Below are 20,660 nucleotides of genomic sequence, written 5' to 3'. Positions count from 1 at the left end.
ATGTTATGAAATATTTGAAAATACGAAAAAACCTCATATTTATGTTTAAGAAAATAAATCCAACTGTCTAAAAAAATCATCAACAAAAATAACATAATATGCAAATCCACCTTTGAAAACAATTGGTGCAGAACCTCAAACATCCGAGTGTATTAATTCAAGTGGTCTAGAAGAAACAAAGGTTCTATCATGAAATGGTAATCTTTTCATTTTGCCAAGAATACAATCTTTACAAGTGAAATTATGCTCAGGATTACAAAATTTTCCTAAACTTGGAAAATATTGGATTTTGGACATATGTGGATGACCAAGTCTTTTGTGTTACAAATCCAACTCTCTTTTTTGAGTATTATAACAGAAAGCATTCTTAGGCAATTCCAAAAAATCCATGTAATAAAGTCCTTCTCTATGACCTTCTCCAATGAGCTTCCCTGACTGACGATCCTGTACCCAACAACCATGAGAAGAGAATGAAACATTACATTCATGATCAAATATTTGAGAAACAGATAGAAGATTTAGATTTAGTTTAGGAATATATCTAACTTTTGGAATAAAAAATTGCCTAGTTTTATGAACTTTTTCAAAAATTTCCATTCCTTCTATTTCAAGAGAGGTTCCATCAGCTGTAAAAACTTTTGACACACTTGACTTATTTTTGGAACATTCGGATAAACTATTGATATTTGGAGTCATATGAAAGGAAGCACCAGAGTCAAGAAGCCAAGAAAGGTTACCTGGATTAGAGAAGGCTGAAGCAGCTGCTTCGGTTGAGGCTTTAGAAGAGGAAGTTCCTTTGAGAAGAGGTTGAAAAATTTCTATTAATTGAGCCATAGAAACTGATGCTTCTTGATCTCTGGATTCTGATTCAACATACGCAACTTTCTTTTCCTCTTAGCTCTCTTAGCTTAGGACACCAGGGCCTATAGTTGTAACGACCCCAATCCATACCCTTTAAAAAATGCGGAAATATCTTTTTTTTTTTTTTTCTAAGAGTTGCGGAAACCTTCTCAGGGATCTGGGGTCCTCACAGTTCCACTTTCCATTGGATAGCCCATCCACCACAAACGAAGTTGCAATTATCATCCATATCAATCAACTAAAACTCTTTTATTAATGAGTAATAAAATTTCAAAGACAAGGTTTTCTTCAACTGAAAGTAAAGTAACAATTGCAGAATTTAAAAGAACTGAAAGACAAAAGAAAGAGCCACAATATCCTCTACTGAAGCTGACAAGTCCAAGTATAACTCATCCATCCCCAGATGCATGTCCAACTTCACTGTTCACCATTTCCTATGAAAAACCAACAAAGTAGGGTGTCAGAACCGAAATTCTGAGCACAGCTACTTCTAAAGAAACCAGATGAGAGGAAGAACATGGATAATATTTCATGCAGTGATTTGAGTGAGTGCAGATATAAAATTTTCAACATCTAAATTTCCATAACTACCAATGATTTCATTTACTCACCAATCAATAACAGTAAACAGTGTCATATATCAACAACTAAATAACCAACCTTTCAGCATGATTTCACGAAGTAAAGCGTATGCTACCACCAAATGATGTCATGATATCAAGAATGATCCAAACATGCATGATCTAATGCATAACAGAAAAATGCGTGATTATGTGCAATGCATGATTTCTTCTGTTATCTTTCAGTTAAGTTCCATCTTTTCATATGCATGCCCTATTAGATGCACACATATTTAAGTTCCTCTTTTTAATTACCGTGGCTCGCGGATACACCAAACGGGTACAAACCCCGAGGTCAAGTAGGTTCCCAGGGTAGCTTAACACACAATTTGTATTTTATTACTGGGTTCCAACTTAGCCCTCGACCGATATCAGGAAACAACACCATCCATCGGAACATTAGACCTCTACATCTAATGTCGGGGACACAAGGGACACCCCACGCCCACAAGTGCCACTTCCTTGGTACCATAAACTCACAGCTGTGACTAACACACCACTCCCGGGTAAAGTGACGGGTTCTCCCTAAAACCGTGGCCAGGAGAAGAACCTCAATATCGGGTTCAGGGGCAACAACGCACACGGAGTTTTTGTATCCTCACAGTCTCCCCAAGACCGGATATCCAAGATTCTCATACTCCAGATGAGATATCCCAGAATGTATATTACACTGTTCTTATTCTTTATTTTTATTTAAAGTTCATTCTTAAGTTTGCAACACTATATGCAAAAGTAAAGTGAAAACCCCGCATCCTCCCTTGCAGGGACCCATTCGAGACTCCAGCCCGTGTAAACACAAAGAACAATGTAGTAAAGTGCCAAACCATCTTATGTGGTTTAAGTGATGCTTTTAAAAAAAAACATATATAAAAGAAAACCAAACTCACGGCTCTCCAGGCCAGTGATGGTCCAATTTGGCCATCGGTGCATCACGTAATAAAACCAAATTAGTGATAAATTTACAACACTAGGCCAAAATGCCAAAAGCATATATATTCATGCCAATATAACCCCAAACATATGCACGTTATAATTTATTCATATGCATTTTCAATGTGTGGGTTACCTACGTCACATAGGGGTCTTAACCAATCCATAGTTTCTTTAAGTGTGTGAGTGTACATATACCTTTTCACATATAAATCAAGTATACATGTAACTAAATGTGACCCCAAATACAAGCAACATCCTAGTATAGTCATCAAATATTTCTCATGTTACTAATTCTACAACACAACACTGATGCCCAGTTCATTCACCCCATTCTTGGTTCTATTTCAGCATCATATGCAGGATTCAGTTAACATGATTGAGCAGTGAACATATCCACCCAAACGGGTAGTGACGTATTACAGAAAACGAACTCTACAGCCCTACTAGAGCCTGCTAATCTCGAATCCCACATGTGCATGAGATAAGTCTTCACATGTTCAACAACCAAGTACAAGAATATCAGAATAATCAAAAGAATACAGTACAAGCTACCATAAATGTATGTTACATTGGAAATACAATTTATGTAACATGTTTAGAAATATCGACAATAAACGGTTGCAGTTGAAACAGGTTACAATTGAATAATAAAGCTTTATATTCGGCCAAACTAAATACTTAAAAATTCTGAACATCTTCAATGTATAGTATGTATGGTTTCATATCATGTTAGGACAACAAAACAACAACCAAACAATGTACATCATTATGAATGATCTATCTTATGCTGCCATTACATATAACTGTTTGTAATCATAAGGGAGAAATCAACCTACACAACATGAATGGGTTAATAATCACGAAATCAAACTCCAAAATTAACTCATGAATGACACTTGGATCTATAATAATTCAACTCGTTGAAGCAAACATGTACATGTTTATCATCCTAACGGAGCAATTGGTTTATATATTCTGAAAGGGGTTAGTGAGCATGCATTAAACCTCCCAAAAATTAATTCATAAAGACACTTGATTTTACAACAATTCAACTTGTTGAGGCCACTTCTCTTTTACAATATTTTACGCAGATTCAGTTCATGTGCATTTCCATGTGGAAAACAACACCTTAACAAATTTTTGATCATGCTTGGAGTTCAGTAAATCAGATGAATATCCATAGAAAATAGGCAGACATATCGAATAATATCATGGCATAGCAGAAAAAGCACATCATACATATATTTTTTTTTCTTGAAACATACGAGTTACAGGCCAACACCCAGCTGACTGGGTCGGCTGGGCCTGCTATGGCCCGGCCCACAAGATGTAAAGCACCCAGTCGACGGGGTCGGCTGGGGCCCTGCTAACACAGCACCCAGCCGACTGGGTCGGCTGGGCCTGACGCCTCCTACCAACGCACTTGAGGCCTGCAACACATATATATATATATTTTTTATAAGCCTATACGATTACTGTTTTCCTATTTCAAGATTTAGGGCATATTAAGAAAAGCCCCAAATCATTTGATTTGGGTATTTAGGGTTTATCAAGAAAACCCCCAAATCATCGTATGGAATCGAACCCCTGTTCGATTCCTCACCCAGGTTCGAAGAAGAACCGTACTTGATTCCGATGGGTTTCCCGGCGATCGAAGGCTGGGGACGCGAAGGTAGGGCCGCGACTGACACTCCTTGTTGCTGCCGCGACAGGGGGGTACTCGCTGCAGTCGCTGATGGCTGCTGGTTGCCGCAGCTCGCCGGCGAACTCCTCCTCTCCGATACACACTGACAGAGAGAGAGAGACGGGGGAAAAGAGATGGGGGAGGAGAGAGTGCCCGAGTGAAGAGGGAAAACCCCCCTCTCCACTCCTTTTATCGGCCCTCTCCATGCCAAGATGGGAGGGGTTGGTTACGCATTGCGTAACCCCCTCCTGCCCCCCCTTTCCTTTTCTGTAACAAACCTATCGGGCAACCCTTATCGGGTTGCCCCTTTCTTTAAAAGGGCTGTTACACAGGGGCGCGGCTCGGGTCCGGACCCGAGACCCGTAACCCGACCCCAATCGATATGGATCCACAAGTGGATCCAAATGGATCCACAAGTGGATCCAAATGGATCCACTGTGGATCCTCGAATTAAATTAGATTTTTTTTTTTAAATTTAAAAATTTTATTTATTCGTTATTATCATTAAATCAAGGTTTCAAATGAATAAATCCTAATTACCCCCCTTTATGGGTCCTGGATCTGCAATTTGGATCTAGGCCCAATTTGCAAAATTTTATAAAATTTTCGGGTTTTACAATAGTGCCCTGGTTCACGACAATGGCTGCAAATGCCTTTTCTTTTGTCAAAGTCATAATTTTGACTATTGAAATGAGGTGGCCTATAAGAGCGTACATGGTTTCTCGGTCTAGACATAGCTAGAGCGGAATCGTCTTCCGATTTCAGAGTATTTTTTATAAGTCTGTTCTTTTCCATAGTCAATCCCTCTATAGTAAACAATGGAGAAAACTTTTCTTTGATGAAGAAGAGCCGATTTAGTTGTCTCAAATTTCGGTCTTAGACCGTTTATGAATTGATAAAAATGCTTCATATCAAGTTGTTTTTTACGGAGCTCAATGTCTCTCAGACAATGCCATTTTGGCTTTAAGAGAACCAATTCCTTCCAAAGTTCGGACAACTTATTGTAATATTTTCTAATGATTTTATCCTTTTGAGTCATTGCCCGAACCTTGTCTTGCAAATTGCATACATGTTCAATATCTTTAAGGGAATACATGTTTTTAAGATATTCCCAAGCTTTATTAGCATGCTCAAATTTAGCGAGGCTAGTGCATTTCTTTATGTCAACACTATTGATTAGTCATGACATAATTTTAGAGTTTCCCCTTCTATTCCTTCCACTTTTTTCATATGTTGCTATAACTTTATCTTTTTCTCCTTCTGATAGAGGTACTTCTTTATCATTCTCAACCTTTGTGAGAACTAGTTTAGGTTCCGAATCAGAACTATCCACTATGCCCCACAATCCTTTTCCCCAAATGTGGTGCTTCATGATCGAAGCTCACGTTACATAATTTGTGTCATTTAATTTCATGGGCATGATTTTGATCTTATCATTATCATCCATTACGGCTCTGATACCATGTAATGAAATGGTGGTCTTCCACAAATGTACGAAGAAACTCACAACAAATGTCTATTGGAGACACTACAAGCATAACCCATGAAAGGGTATAAATCAGAGTTACCAGTCGAGGAAGCGGGAGCGGGAAGCGATACGGGAAGCGAGGCACTTTAAAAAATTTAGGAAGCGGGGAAGCGTGGGACCACTTAGAAGAAAATTCCGAACCGTCTCGGAAACGACCTAGGAAGCGAACCGGAAGCGACCTAGGAAGCGAACCGGAAGCGAAAAAATGAAAAAATGGGGAAGCGAGGGGGAAGCGTGGGGGAAGCGTGGGGGAAACGTGGGGGAAGCGCGCTTCCCATTTATGGGAAGCGCGTTTCCCATAAAAGGGGGACGCGCTTCCCATAAAAGGGAAGCGCGCTTCCCAAAAAAGGGGGACGCTTCCCCTCACGCTTCGGAAGCGCGACGTTTCGCGCTTTGGGGAAGCGTGCTTCCCCTTTTGCCTAGGCGCTTCCGGTATAAATAGAAGAACACTTGAAAAGAATAATATTTTATTCAATACACAAAATGCTTAAAAAGCATTTGAAGAAGTAAGTTACATTGAAGGGGTTCACCCCTATTTATACCAAGAGAAACAAGAGAGGCTGAGCTCTCCTCAAAAGAGAGGTTGGACTCTAGTCCAACGGCTCTAATAAGAGCCGTTGTTCTAGAGTCCAACAGCTACACTTCAGTCAAGTTCCAACTAGGAACTTGACTGAACAGTGTATCTAGTTCTTATTGAACTAGATACAAAAAACACCTATAAAGATAAATAAAAAAATAAAATAACAATATATATATATATATATGTATATATTACATTTTTAACACATTGCCCATGCCTCCTGCATTTAATGCCTGTTTTAAACTTTTGGGTTTGTATATGGACTTGGGAAAGGACAAAGGCTTATCTGTGTCCACCCTGTTTGCAGCTCCACTCTAATAGATGTTGCATACTATTGGAGATAATTTGCTAAATAAAGGATTCTTATTTCATTATACATCCTTGTAATAATAATTGGTGATCTTTTCTCTTTTTTAAGTTTTATTCTTTCGTGATATTCATTAGTGGATTATTTTCTGTAATTGTTTTTGATGTTTTTCTTAAACTCACAAATATATTTCCTTCTTAGAATCCCCACTTGCTCATGTCTGGTCCTGTTTTTACTGTTGGTCAAAGTCGGAATTGCAACTTGTATTTGAAGGATCCATCTGTGAGTTCAATTCTGTGTAGACTGAAGTCTGTGCAGGTAACATTTGAAAGTTTTTGTGATTTATTTATAAAATTTCTGCACATAGAGTGTATATCTCACATTTCAGTTTTTCTCCGTTGCTGCTTCTTTATTGTAACCTCATGTTTGAATATGTATTTATTTGATTGTTATTGGTTAATGAACAGCGGGATGAAGGATGTGTCAGTGTACTAGAAAGTGCTGGTAGCAAAGGAAGTGCCCATGTGAATGGAAAACCCATTAAAAAGAATTCTGATGTCATTCTTAAAGCTGGGGATGAATTGGTTTTCAGTTCATCTGGCAAACATTCCTATGTATCCTTGCTACTGTCCTAAACTTTTTTTCCCTATTTGTTAATTGCTGGCAATACTACATGGTTGCATTTTCATTTTTTAGTAACAATTTTATCAATCTATTTCTTATAAGGCCAAAGATGTAATCCTTGTTTTTCATTGTCTTGTGGGCATCCTTGCATGTTTGCTTGTTGCAAATCCTTAAAATGCATCCAGATTTTCCAGCAGATCACAAATGAGAATATACCTATGCCTGTGGCACCTTCTTCAGTTGATATTACAGAGACTCAGAATGCTCCTGTAAAAGAAATTCACTTTGAAGCAAGATCTGGTGATCCTTCTGCTGTGGCCGGGGCATCAATATTGGCATCTCTATCCAATCTTGGCCATGATATTTCACTTCTACCACCACCTACCCAAAGCAATGAAGCTGTTCAACAAGGAATTGAGAGACCTGCATTATCTCCTGCTTTTGAAGAGCCAGATGATTCCCTTCCTGTTCTTGATAACGATGCCTGTTCCAGGAAAGATACTGCTGATCAAAATTCTGAAACTGATGTACCTTTAAATGAAAATGCATCTGCACCTGCTGAACAAGCACCTTGTGTGGATCTTAGTATTGAAAACATGGATTCTGATGTTGGTATTAATGAAGATAATGGAAGATGGAACTTAAGATCCATATCTCATAAAAAGTTTATGCGTGTACTCAAGGATACAACCGACATGGATCTGGGTGGGTCCGTACTGAGACAAATATTTGAGGACAGAAGGGAGGTGTCAAAGGATTCTGATTCGTCAATGCTTTTGTCAGGGCCTGCTAAATGGCACGCTTTTAAGAATAGCCTGCGTGAAGGAATTCTTGATGGAAATAGTATTGAAGTCTCATTTGATAACTTCCCATATTATTTAAGGTATGAGAATTCATTAATTCAGTTATGCTGTTTTGGGGAATAGTAATTTAGTGTAAATGTTTCCTCATGCCCTTTGTCAGATTTTGATTTGGTCATGGGCCTCATGGATACTGTGATTTGGTTAAAGGCCTCAAGGAAAATAAGCCACTATCCAAGATTTTTGTTTCTATATCTTCTTGCATTTTTCATTGCTATCACCAGGAATAGTTAAGTGGTTGTCTTGGAGGAAACTTAAGAATATATCTTCTTCCATCGAGAGCATGTTTAGTGTTATAGGAAGCGTGGCCAAGCTCATGAACTCCAAATGTGTTTGGCGGTGGCTACACTTCGTGTGATGCTAAAAACTAAAAAGTATTTAAGGGGTTGTATTTGACAATTAATCCTCTTGATCTTCATTTGCTAGCATTGTATTATACTAAAGTCTTTAGGTTTTTTTTACTATCAAAAGTATGTCATGTAGAAAATATTTTAGCAGTGCCATGGTTTAACATTTCCATTTTCAAATGAGTGATTCCAATCTAATAACTAAATAAAGGAATTTAAACTGACCATTGTTGTGTCTACAAGGCTCTCTCTGGGATGAGGGCATTAGAGGTGATCTGGTTATTTGTATTTTCTCAAAACCCTGGTTAGGTTTGATGTTTGGAAGTGCACAGTGAAGGTTTGATGAGTTGAGAAGGTACTTAGCAATTTCAAATCCTTAGAATTTCTCATGTCATCTCTGACTAATATGGTGATATTTTTGTAAAAATATCTTCAAAAGATAAAGTCCAAAAAATGACTTAATAAGCACACGATGATCACAATGGAAAGTATGTGCACAAAGGCACAAAATAATACTCACAAATAATCACAAGTGCACAAAGGCATAACAAATGTATTTATTTAAGAAAAAAGCTTTGCAAAAAAGCTTAAATGAACAAGGGGATTCATCCCCTATTTATATACTAAGAGGGGGGCTGGCCGGCCGGCCGTTGGGGCAGCTCCAACGGCTCTAAATAGAGCTGTTGGGGCCAGTCCAACGGCTGGTCAACCCATGGTCAATCCCCCAAAAGAAGGAAATAAAAAAAAGAAAATAAAAACAGGAAAAATACAAAATGAAACCTATATACATATATATTTAACTATATGTATATGTATAAATATACTATCATACACAAAGTATATGAAAAGTATGTGTACATATATATAGTTAAATATATATGTATTTACACAAAGTCTATAATAATTTTAATAACCCCCTTCAAAATTATGGTGCAATGACCGAAAGTTTGCCAAGAAGAAAATTGAATCTAGGAGAACAACATGTTAGAAAGTGACTTTGAATACCTTAGGTTCGATAATGAACCCATACACATGCACATTAAGTGCGAATATACCCATTCAAGGGAACAACACAAGCACATCATGTGCTAATACATAAACCCATAAAAGGGGGTAAATATGACATAAAGTCATAAGTTGAATATTATTGAAGAAATAAGAAGAAGAGGGTAAAAAACCCTATACAATGGAGCATAAGCTCCTCCAAGGAGTGAAGAATACAAAGGGGGAGACCCCTATTTATAACACAAGAGAGGGGCCACCAAGGGGGCTCCCAAAGGAGTCGTTGGGAGCCCCCAACGGTCACATTTGTGACCGTTGGGGGCTCCCCAACGACTCTTTGGGGAGCCTCCCTAGGTGGCGCAAACCACAAAAAAGGGAAAAATAAAAAATAAAATAAAAAATAAAATAAAAAATAAAATTACAAACATATTCCAAATGGAATATGCGTAAAAACTGTGAAATGTCTAAACTACCCCTATGCCTATAAATAGATAAATATATATTTTATATATATAATTAGGATAATACATATGCATATATACCATATATGAATATGTATTATCCTTTATATATATAAAATATATATAATATTACAATTGTCGAATGATACATTTTAACACCCCCCCCTCAAGCTTTGCGTGGGGGAACGAAAAGATTGAAGAAAGCAAGAGGAAGAATCTGAAGGCTTCAAGAGCCTTCAATACGAATGCCATTGTAAATGTCTCCCTCCAATGTCTTTAACGATGAGCACCTTCCATGATCTATCCAAGGTACTTATTTTCCTCCAATGTCTCCCAAAGGAGTCGTTGGGAGCCCCCAACGGGCACATTTGTGACCGTTGGGGGCTCCCCAACGACTCTTTGGGGAGCCTCCCTAGGTGGCGCAAACCACAAAAAAGGGAAAAATAAAAAAGAAAATTAAAAATAAAATTACAAACATATTCCAAATGGAATATGCGTAAAAACTGTGAAATGTCTAAACTACCCCTATGCCTATAAATAGATAAATATATATTTTATATATATAATTAGGATAATACATATGCATATATACCATATATGAATATGTATTATCCTTTATATATATAAAATATATATAATATTACAATTGTCGAATGATACATTTTAACACCCCCCCTCAAGCTTTGCGTGGGGGAACGAAAAGATTGAAGAAAGCAAGAGGAAGAATCTCAAGGCTTCAAGAGCCTTCAATACGAATGCCATTGTAAATGTCTCCCTCCAATGTCTTTAACGATGAGCACCTTCCATGATCTATCCAAGGTACTTCTTTTCCTCTTATCTTCAAGATCCTGAGGAACAACAACAAAGAACAAATAAAAAATATCTTTGCACTTTACTCAAAAAGGAACATTCCTAACAAGGTGCAAAATTTATGCATAATAGGATAATTACTTTAGCATGAACAGAAAATTTAAAAAACCAAAGTTTTCAAAATCATATATCATGTTTAAAGAGTGAGCGGAAACATATAGCAAGAATGCATAATGCATTCATAAGGTCCAATATTGGACAAACACAACCCCATAATGGGGGAATAACAAAATAGTCCACTAAGGGACACCACAATAATCCTACGAAGAGGTATAAGCAACATATACTTTATTGACTGAGATCCTAAAAGGCCATAAAGAGTATATGCATATATTATTATGAAATGAATTAATACGTAAAGGAATCATTAATGAACATGCTTCAAACATGTAATGAAGTGTCAAACAAGAGAAACGAAGTCTCCAAGCATACTTTAGACAAAAATAAACACAAGAGTTCACAAGGTTTTAAATTCATTTACGAGGCAAAACGAATAGTGTTATTTGAGTAGAGAATCTTACCCATTTAGGAAAATCTCACTCAATTGACAAAAAAGGACACATTTTGCATACAAAAGTGACCAAAATACCATAAGCACTTAATATATAGATTAAATGCCAAAAAATCAACTTGATTTTAAAATATGCATATAAAAAATATGATTCACTTGAATATCTTAAAACACAAGTCATGAATGAAATTTTGCAAATTTCAACAATAGTTCATCCATTACAAACAACTACCTCATTAGTCCTCCAAAACCCATAAATCAAGTGTATAAGCTACTAGATCAAGAATATAAATATAATGTCATTAAAGGCCAAAGACACACACAAAGGTGTGCAAAAGAACCTCTTGTCTACATATAATAATACTTGAAATGAGTGCATCTACGACAAGAACAAGAGAATACACGCCAACATGGACCAAAAACATCTCTTGTCTACGTAAAAATACATTCAAAACCAAGTATGTTCAGCTACTAGAACAAGAGTAACAAACCAACCATGGGCTAAAACACGATACATCTCTTGTCTACATAAGATGACACTTGAAATGAGTGAAATAAGCCAACCATGGGCATACATCTCAGCGACTAGAATAAGGACACAAACGCCAACATGGACTAAAATCACACACCATGGTGTGAATCAACGTGCCTTGTCTACATAAAATAACACTCAAGACAAGTGTGTTCAGCTACTAGACCAAGAGAGCAAAAGCCAACAAAGGGCTACCAACACACGAAGGTGTAATAAAATTCTTGTCTACATATGATGACACTTAGATAAGGGGCATAAAAGGAGAAGACTGTTGAGACAATAAAACTTGTAATGACAAACATATAAATAAAACCTTGAAACAATATTCTTCAAAAAAAAAGAATACCCATAACAATATCATTTTGAAATAAAATGTGTGAATATACCATGTGAAAGTATCTTCAACAAAATACTTTAGTCGATAACACAATAACCTTGAGAATAAATGTGTGAACATACACACCCAAGAACACTTGTGCACAACAAGCACAACACACGGAATCACAAATGTGCAAATGCACTCATAAGATTCATAAACAACTAAAAGGGTTGGGCTATAATTCCAAAAAATTGATTTTAATATACCTTAAAACATTTAAGGTTTTAAACATCATATATCCATCACATTTATATATAAATAAGAGCATCCATAAGATCAATGGCAACATTAAACTAGTGACACACTCATATACCAAATCATTCTAGAGTCCCAAGGTGCCCATAACTCACCTCAACCACCATCTATAATATGGTAAGTGGACAAACTAAAATGACATAACAATGAATGACACACTCATAATTAGAGATCATATACCAAATCATTCTAGAGTCCTAAGGTGCCCATAACTCACCTCAATCACCATCTATAATATGACAAGTAGACAATCTAGAATGATATAACACGAGGTGCCCATAACTCACCTCAACAAACAGCTCTAATAAAACAATAATAAAGCCAAACAAGTGATGCATTAAATAACATGTGATGGACAAATATAAATGCCACAAAAAGGCAATAAACACTTTAGGAATCATTTTTCAAAGAAAAGAGGACCGATTAAAAATTGAATCAAAGGTTCAATATAATCAATCACAATAATATGCTTTATAACAACAATTTTGCATAAATCCGAATTATGCTTAATCTTCAAAAGAAGTCATTTATACAAAAAAGACTTATTATGCAACTAACACAATTTATGAAATATTTAAGCAACATCATGCGTAATAACCGATTTGGAAAAAGTCAAAAATAAGCCTCAACTATGATAGATATAAAGTGCAATTAAATGCACACCAAATGATAATAGATACACTTTTATGCAATGCAAGATTTTTAAATGACAATAATCTTGAATGAGCAAATAACAAACTTAGGCCAATATAGGCATTCATAACGATGGTGAAGTTTGAAAATCTTATGAAAACCACTATTGTAACTTAAAAAATGATGCTCACAACCAATCTTCTCACAACAACCATGAAATCTTCATAAAAGAGTATATACTCACAAGAAGATTATAAGGACCGAAAGGCTCCTTAAAGAGAGCTCAAAAAACACACAAAATTCTCAAAGAAGGGGGAAACTCCACTAAAGTGGGAGAAATCCCAACAAAGAAGAATAATAGATTTATTAAAAAACCTTATGATAAAGTAAGATTGTACTATGGCATAAATCTATAAAATTAAACATTTATCGAGGAAAAATTCAAAACTCTTAAATTTTATCAAAAAACATGACTTAATAGATTATTACCAACTCCTAATGCAATAAGTACGCAACAAACATTAGTGAAGACCATAAATTTTATAATGAGACAAGCTCTTTAAATCAAATTGAAAAATCTTTTAAGAGTATAAAGATGCAAAGAAAATCACCATATTCCATAATACTATTTTAAAACTTAATTCAACCGGAAAAAAAACCTTCTTAATTAAATGTTGCTCATATAAAAAGGACATATTAGGAAAGTGAATAAAAACTTATTAAGGAATTTTTCATATATGTCAAGCATTTTTCAAAAAAAAAAAAACTACACCTCACAAACATTTTAATCTTAACATACCTTTCTTTAAAGACTTACCATTCATATAAAAGGTATTCTTATAAACAAAGTTAGGTTTAAATTATAAATTCAAAGCTCCAATGGTCATAAATTTTTACCGACTTATTAAAGCAAGTTTTGAGCAATCATATATCTAATTTTTCGCCAAACAAGTTATCATTTAAAATTTTTCAAAGAAAAACATACAAAAAAGTATTTATACGAAAAAGATTCAATAGAGTATCAAGTAACTCAAATTTTTATAAAAAGACATAATGACAAAGAATACACATAAAAAAACATATTAAATTCTTCATACAATACTTAAAGAAATAGAATGCATACCGAATAACTTTAAGAAAGAAAAGAGAGAGAAATGAATACTTCACCATTTTTCTTTAAAAAATTCTTGAATACCACGCTTCCCGATGCACCAAAGAGCAACTCGATCTCAACCGAGCTCTGATACCATGTTAGAAAGTGACTTTGAATACCTTAGGTTCGATAATGAACCCATACACATGCACATTAAGTGCGAATATACCCATTCAAGGGAACAACACAAGCACATCATGTGCTAATACATAAACCCATAAAAGGGGGTAAATATGACATAAAGTCATAAGTTGAATATTATTGAAGAAATAAGAAGAAGAGGGTAAAAAACCCTATACAATGGAGCATAAGCTCCTCCAAGGAGTGAAGAATACAAAGGGGGAGACCCCTATTTATAACACAAGAGAGGGGCCACCAAGGGGGCTCCCAAAGGAGTCGTTGGGAGCCCCCAACGGTCACATTTGTGACCGTTGGGGGCTCCCCAACGACTCTTTGGGGAGCCTCCCTAGGTGGCGCAAACCACAAAAAAGGGAAAAATAAAAAAGAAAATTAAAAATAAAATTACAAACTATTCCAAATGGAATATGCGTAAAAACTGTGAAATGTCTAAACTACCCCTATGCCTATAAATAGATAAATATATATTTTATATATATAATTAGGATAATACATATCATATATACCATATATGAATATGTATTATCCTTTATATATATAAAATATATATAATATTACAATTGTCGAATGATACATTTTAACACAACACACATTAGTGAAAAAGTCAGCCAGTTGATATCCTCATGTTACATAAGGTAAATCTATAATTTTCTTCATATATTCTTCTTTAACATAGTGACAATCCATCTCGATGTGCTTCGTACGCTCATGAAAAGTGTAATTCTTAGCAATATATATTGTACTCTTGTTATCATAGCACAACTTTGTGGGTCCTTGAACATGAACCCTCATATCTTCCAACATCTGGCGAATCCAAATAATCTCTATAGTTGTAGTTGCCATGACTCTGTATTCGGCCTCAGTAGATGACAAAGACACCTTTTGTTGTTTCTTGCATCTCCAAGAAATTAATGATTCACCTAAGAACACACAAAAGCCAGTGGTGGAGTGACGGTTATTTGGATTACCTCCTCAATTAGAGTCAATATAAGCAATTATATTCAACTCAGAAGATGAAGATAAAAATACTCCCTTATTTATGGATCCTGTTATATAACTGATAATGTGAAGAATTGCACTCAGGAGCATGCTGAAATTGACTTGCAACATGTACAACATGTGAAATATCAGGTCTAGTGATAAATAGACTTGATACTTTTAATCCCTTTAGCATCGTCACTAGTAATTAGCATATCATCAACATATAATAATAAAATCACGATTCCTACATTGGATTTCTTGACAAACAAGGCAGTGTCATTATAACATGAAGGAAAGCCATTTTCTATCATTAAGTTATTAAACCGATCATACCAAGCCTTGAAAGCTTTTTTCAAACCATAAAGAGCCTTCCGTACACGAAAAACTTTACCTTTAGGAGCATCCATACCTAGAGGAACATCCACATATACTTTTTCATTTAGGTCACCATTTAGAAAGACATTTTTAACATCCTTTTGATGTATGTTCTATTTTTTAATGGAGGCAATGGTAATAAGACACCTAAAAGTGACCATACGCCCAACGAGAGCAAAAGTTTCATCGTAGTCTATTCCATATTCTTGATTATACCCTTTGGCAACTAGACGAGCTTTATACCTTTCAAGGGATTCATCACTCTTAGTCTTGACCTTAAAAACCCACCTACATCCTATTGTCTTCTTTCTACTAGGTAGATCTTGAAATTCTCAAGTTTTAGCCTTTCTAAGAGCTCTAAGTTCATTATTCATGGCTTCCCTCCACTCTACAATTTTATGTGCTTCTTCAAAGTTTTTAGTTTTCACGTATGAATGAATGACACTAAGGCAAGCTTTATGTTTAGATGAAAATGATTCATAGGATATAAATCTAGTAGGAATTCTTCTAGCTCTTTTGGACCTACGAGAATTTGGGTTATTCGTGGAGGTAGGCTCATTAGTTTGACTATATTTTTCAATCGCACTTCTAAAAGTATCCTTATCTCTATGTGTATAGATAATAGGGTCAATAGATGTTCCCACTTCGGTAGGTTGTTCAAAAGATTGATAATGAGAGTTGTTATTCTCTTCTATATTTTCATCATTACTAAGAGTATTATCATTTTTATATAATATTTTGATCATCATAGAAACACCATCATTTCTAGATAACAACTCAAACAAAAAGGAGTAATCCACATTATCTCTATAAGGTTCACATTCTTCAAAACCACTAACATTTTTCAAAAAGGTTATATTTTAGAAACATACAATTTATCATTTTTAATATCATAACATCTAAAACCTTTTTGCGTTTTGGAATATCTAAGAAATGCACAAGAGATAGCTTTTGGTGAAAGTTTATCATTTTTGTCGGTAAGAACAAAACATTTGCATGCAAAAACTCTCAATCTATTGTAGTCGGGTTCTTTTTGATATAGAATTTCAAAAGGTGAGATCTTATTTAAATTTTTTGAAGGGAAACGATTTATAAGATAAACGGATGCAAGAGCCGTCTCGGCCCAAAATCTTTTAGGAATATTTTGAGAAATAAGCAAAGTTCTAGTGGTTTCAATTATATGTTTATGTTTTCTTTCGGCTAGACCATATTGTTGAGGTGTTTTGGGACAAGATTTTTGATGAACAATTCCATTAATTTCAAGATAATTTTTAAATTCATTTATAAGGTATTCACTTCTGGTGTCGGTTCTAAGAATTTTTAAGTTACCATTAAATTGATTTTTAATCAATATATGATAGGACTTGAAGAATGCAAAAACCTCATGTTTATGCTTAAGGAAGTATATTCAACAATATCTAGAGTAATCATCAACAAAAATAATATAATATGCAAATCCTCCTTTAGATATGACGGGTGTCGGTCCGCACAAATTCAAATAGTTTAGTTGTGAAGATAGATCTTTTTTTAAAAGGCAAATTTCTCATTTTTTCAAGAATACAATCATTACAAGTGAAGTCACTTTTACAAAGATCTTTAATAAAATGTAAATAGGAAAGCTTGATGACATTGGGATGCCAAGTCTTTTATGCCAAACATTTATATCTTTATGATGGGCAATATTGCAAAAAGAATGTTTTGAAACTTGTAAAAACTCCATTAAGTATAGATCTCTTTTCCTAGAGCCTTTCCTAATCAACTTTTCGGGCCGGCGATCTTGTACCCAAGATTTATTTGATGAGAACTTAACCCATGGTTCGAGAGTTGAGAGACCGAAAGCAAATTTAAATTTAGTTTTGTGATAAATCTAACTTTGAGAATAAAAAAATCTTGTTTTTTCGAATTTTCAAATTCTTTGATTTTAAGAGAAGCACCATCCGCGGTTGAAACAAAAGAAGGTGATATATTTTTTGTGTATTCAGAAAGTGCAAAAATATTTGGAGTCATATGAATAGAGCCACCCGAATCTAAAAGCCAAGAAGTCTTATCAGGAGGAGAAGAAGTTATGGCAACACCGAAAATTGATCCTTTGAAGAGGGGTTGAAGGGCCTCTATGACTTGACTCAACGACAATGCTCCAATGTTGGAATTAGATAGACTCTCCTCCTTGTGTGGTTGAAATGTGGTTGACATGGCCACCTTCTTCTTCCACTTTGGACAAACTGGCTTAATATGTCCCGGTTCTTTGCAAAAATGACATAATTTTTTCATATTCCCTTCCTTGGTTCCATCTTCCACTTTGACCACCTTCTTCTCTTACTCATTGATTTTGATTTTGAAATTTGTTGAAGTGAGGAGGCTTGTAGGTTTTCAAATTATTTCCCGGTCTAGAAACAACATAGGCTATTTCATTCTCATCCTTGGTTGAGGGCATAGCTAAAATACTTTGATTGGATTTACTCATTCCTATTCGAGTTTCTTCCCCACTTAGCTTAGTAAGAACATCTTCTGGAGGTGGAGAAGTGAAAGAAGATAAAAGAGAAGATCTTATTTGCTCAATTTCGGGTCTAAGCCCATTCAAGAAATTAAAAAAACGATATTCTTCTAATTATTTGTGTCGTAGCTCAATAGCTTCTGCACTCTACTTTGGTTCAAGGAAAACGAGTTCATCCCAAATAGATGATAATTCGGAAAAATATTATCTAATAGTCATTTCTCCTTGTTGAAGAGTTAAAACCTTGTTTTGAAGATAGTATTTATGAGACAAGTCTCTCTAGGTATACATCCTCTTAAGATATTCCCAAACTTGAGATGCCTTCTTGAATTGTAAAATATTGGTATTAATTCTAGTCTCAACCGTGGAGAAAATCCATGAAAGAATTTTATAAATTTTCATTTCTGATTCTTCATGTTTATTATGGTATTCTTCAAAAGCTTTCACTCTTTCCTCTCCTTTAAGAACTTTTATTTCTCTTTTTTCAAATATGGTAATTTTAGGCTCGGCTTCTGGAATCGTACCTTTGATGTATGAAAGAAAAGGAAATTGGATTAGACTGGATTTGTTTAGTCCAGATCCAATTCCATGTGGCATCTTTTAGTATGTGTTATAGTTTTAATTTTTTGTACTTTATTAGGGGTAGAATCGACCCCTTATATTTTGTAACCCTCTTTATATTGTTAAATGAATAGAACCCATGTAGCTTGTTAGACGGTGCCTGATTGTGCAGCAAACTCATCTTCCTTAGCTTCATTCTTCCCTCATCGTGAATATTTTCTGGTGAATCCTCTAAATTTAACATGGTATCAAAGCGGGTGTTAAACGTGGAAGAGATGACCATAAAGATCATCTCTTCTCTTCCAAGTTTTTATCTTTCTGATTTTCTCTTCAAACCTCTAGATTTGATTCCTCCTTTCATCTTACCTCATTCTTCTTGGTCTTTCTTCATCCAAATCTTTCTTAAATATATTTTTTGCTTCAAACGTCTTATTTCTTGGCGGAAGACGCAAATCAAATCTGACGCAAGATCTGATTTTATTAAAAAAAAAGGAGAATAGATATGATAAGATCTGATTTAATACAAAAAAAGGAGAACATATCTGATCTGACGCAAAAAAAAAATCAAATCAGATCTGACGCAAAAGATATCTGATCTGACGTAAAAAAAATATACAGATCTGACGTCCCCTCCCTTTTTTCATCTTTTCCTTTTGTCGACTTCCTAAAATCTGTTTCTTGCACTGTCGACATTCTGCCTTCCTTCAATATTCTATCTTGATTTATTTTCTCTCTTTTCAGAGTTTGTAAGAGCTTTTCTTACTTTCTTTTCATACTTTCATTCTGCCGTGACTTTTTGTTTGCAGCAAAGGCAAAATATCTCGAATTTTTCTTTGCCCTTTTTTGCCTGTCGTTGGAATGGAATCATCTTTTCTAATCTCTATTCCTTTTTCAAGTTTCCTGAACCAACTTGTCTCTGAAAAGCTTACAAATTTGAATTTCTTAATTTGGAAGAGGAAAATCCTCCTATTCATTAAGAGTCAAGATCTTGCTGGTCATCTCGATGGAACAGTCCCGATTCCACCATAATTTATCTCTCGAGAGAAGGATGAAAAAGGGGCTGCTGTCATTAAGGCTGTCTGAAATCCAGATTATACTGCGTGGATGAAAAAGGACAAGGTTCTTGTTGCCTACATTACTTCAACTCTTTCTCAAGAAGTGTTGATCGGAATCCCAGATAAGTGTACAATTGCAGAATTATGGGATAAGCTTGTTCGCACATACTCTCAGATATCTGAAGCACGTGTGTTGCATCTTAAACGTCAGTTTCATTTGTTACAAAAGGGTTCCTCGTCAGTGACGGAGTATCTAAACAAAATGCAAAATATTTGTGATCAACTGAGTGTAGTTGGACATGAGGTAACAAATAAAGAAAAAGTACAACAAGCTCTCAGTTGTTTAGGCTCGGAATATCACGTCTTATCCACAACAATACTTTGCTTACCTGAATTACCAAAGTTTGAGGATCTGCGTGCCAAGCTTCTGCAGTATGAGATGAGTCTCAAGGGCTTTTTTGAAGAATCTTTAACATTGGCTCCTACACATGATGTCCTCATGACTAACACTGGCAATGGCCGTGGACGTGGGGGTTTTGCTTTTCAGGGAGGGCATGGGCAAGGAAGAGGTTATTCTGGTGGAAGAGGTATACTTTCTATGCCTAGTTCTCCTTCATCTCTTATTCAAGGCAATCAAAATCAGCGGCCTGTTCCCACTTGCTTTATATGCAACAAGAAAGGTCACGTTAAAGCAAATTGTTGGTTCAACCCCCAAAATAAAGGGAAACAACCCAAAGGAGATCCTAAAAAGGAATCGGATACATGGAAAGTCAATGGAGAAGTGAAAGAACACATGTTGGTGACTCTCTCTGGGCTTAACTTAAAGCAAAATGATCAAGGCGTGTGGTATGTGGACTCAGGGGCAGCAGCCCACGTCACTGGAGATGTTGATTAGCTTTCAAACTTTGTCCCTTAC

General features: G+C 35.5%; 1 protein-coding gene across 4 annotated transcripts in view; it reads left to right on the top strand.

Moving 5' to 3' along the window:
• Window positions 1–20,660, top strand: part of LOC149844302 (uncharacterized) — a 111,699-nt gene that overhangs the window by 23,590 nt on the left and 67,449 nt on the right. For 3 of the 4 annotated variants that reach the window (XM_090000489.1, XM_090000485.1, XM_090000488.1), the window contains 3 exons: window positions 6,715–6,831; window positions 6,981–7,127; window positions 7,323–8,020. In XM_090000489.1, coding sequence (XP_089856615.1) covers window positions 6,715–6,831; window positions 6,981–7,127; window positions 7,323–8,020 — 962 coding nt within the window. The remainder of the gene's footprint in view (window positions 1–6,714; window positions 6,832–6,980; window positions 7,128–7,322; window positions 8,021–20,660) is intronic. The other variant, XM_090000487.1, reaches the window with a different exon arrangement.

The sequence above is a fragment of the Nuphar pumila genome, chromosome 3, assembly GCF_984573655.1.
Source record: "Nuphar pumila chromosome 3, dmNupPumi1.hap1.1, whole genome shotgun sequence".
In the NCBI taxonomy this organism is placed as follows: Eukaryota; Viridiplantae; Streptophyta; class Magnoliopsida; order Nymphaeales; family Nymphaeaceae; genus Nuphar; species Nuphar pumila.
This window is presented reverse-complemented; position numbering and strand designations above follow the sequence as displayed.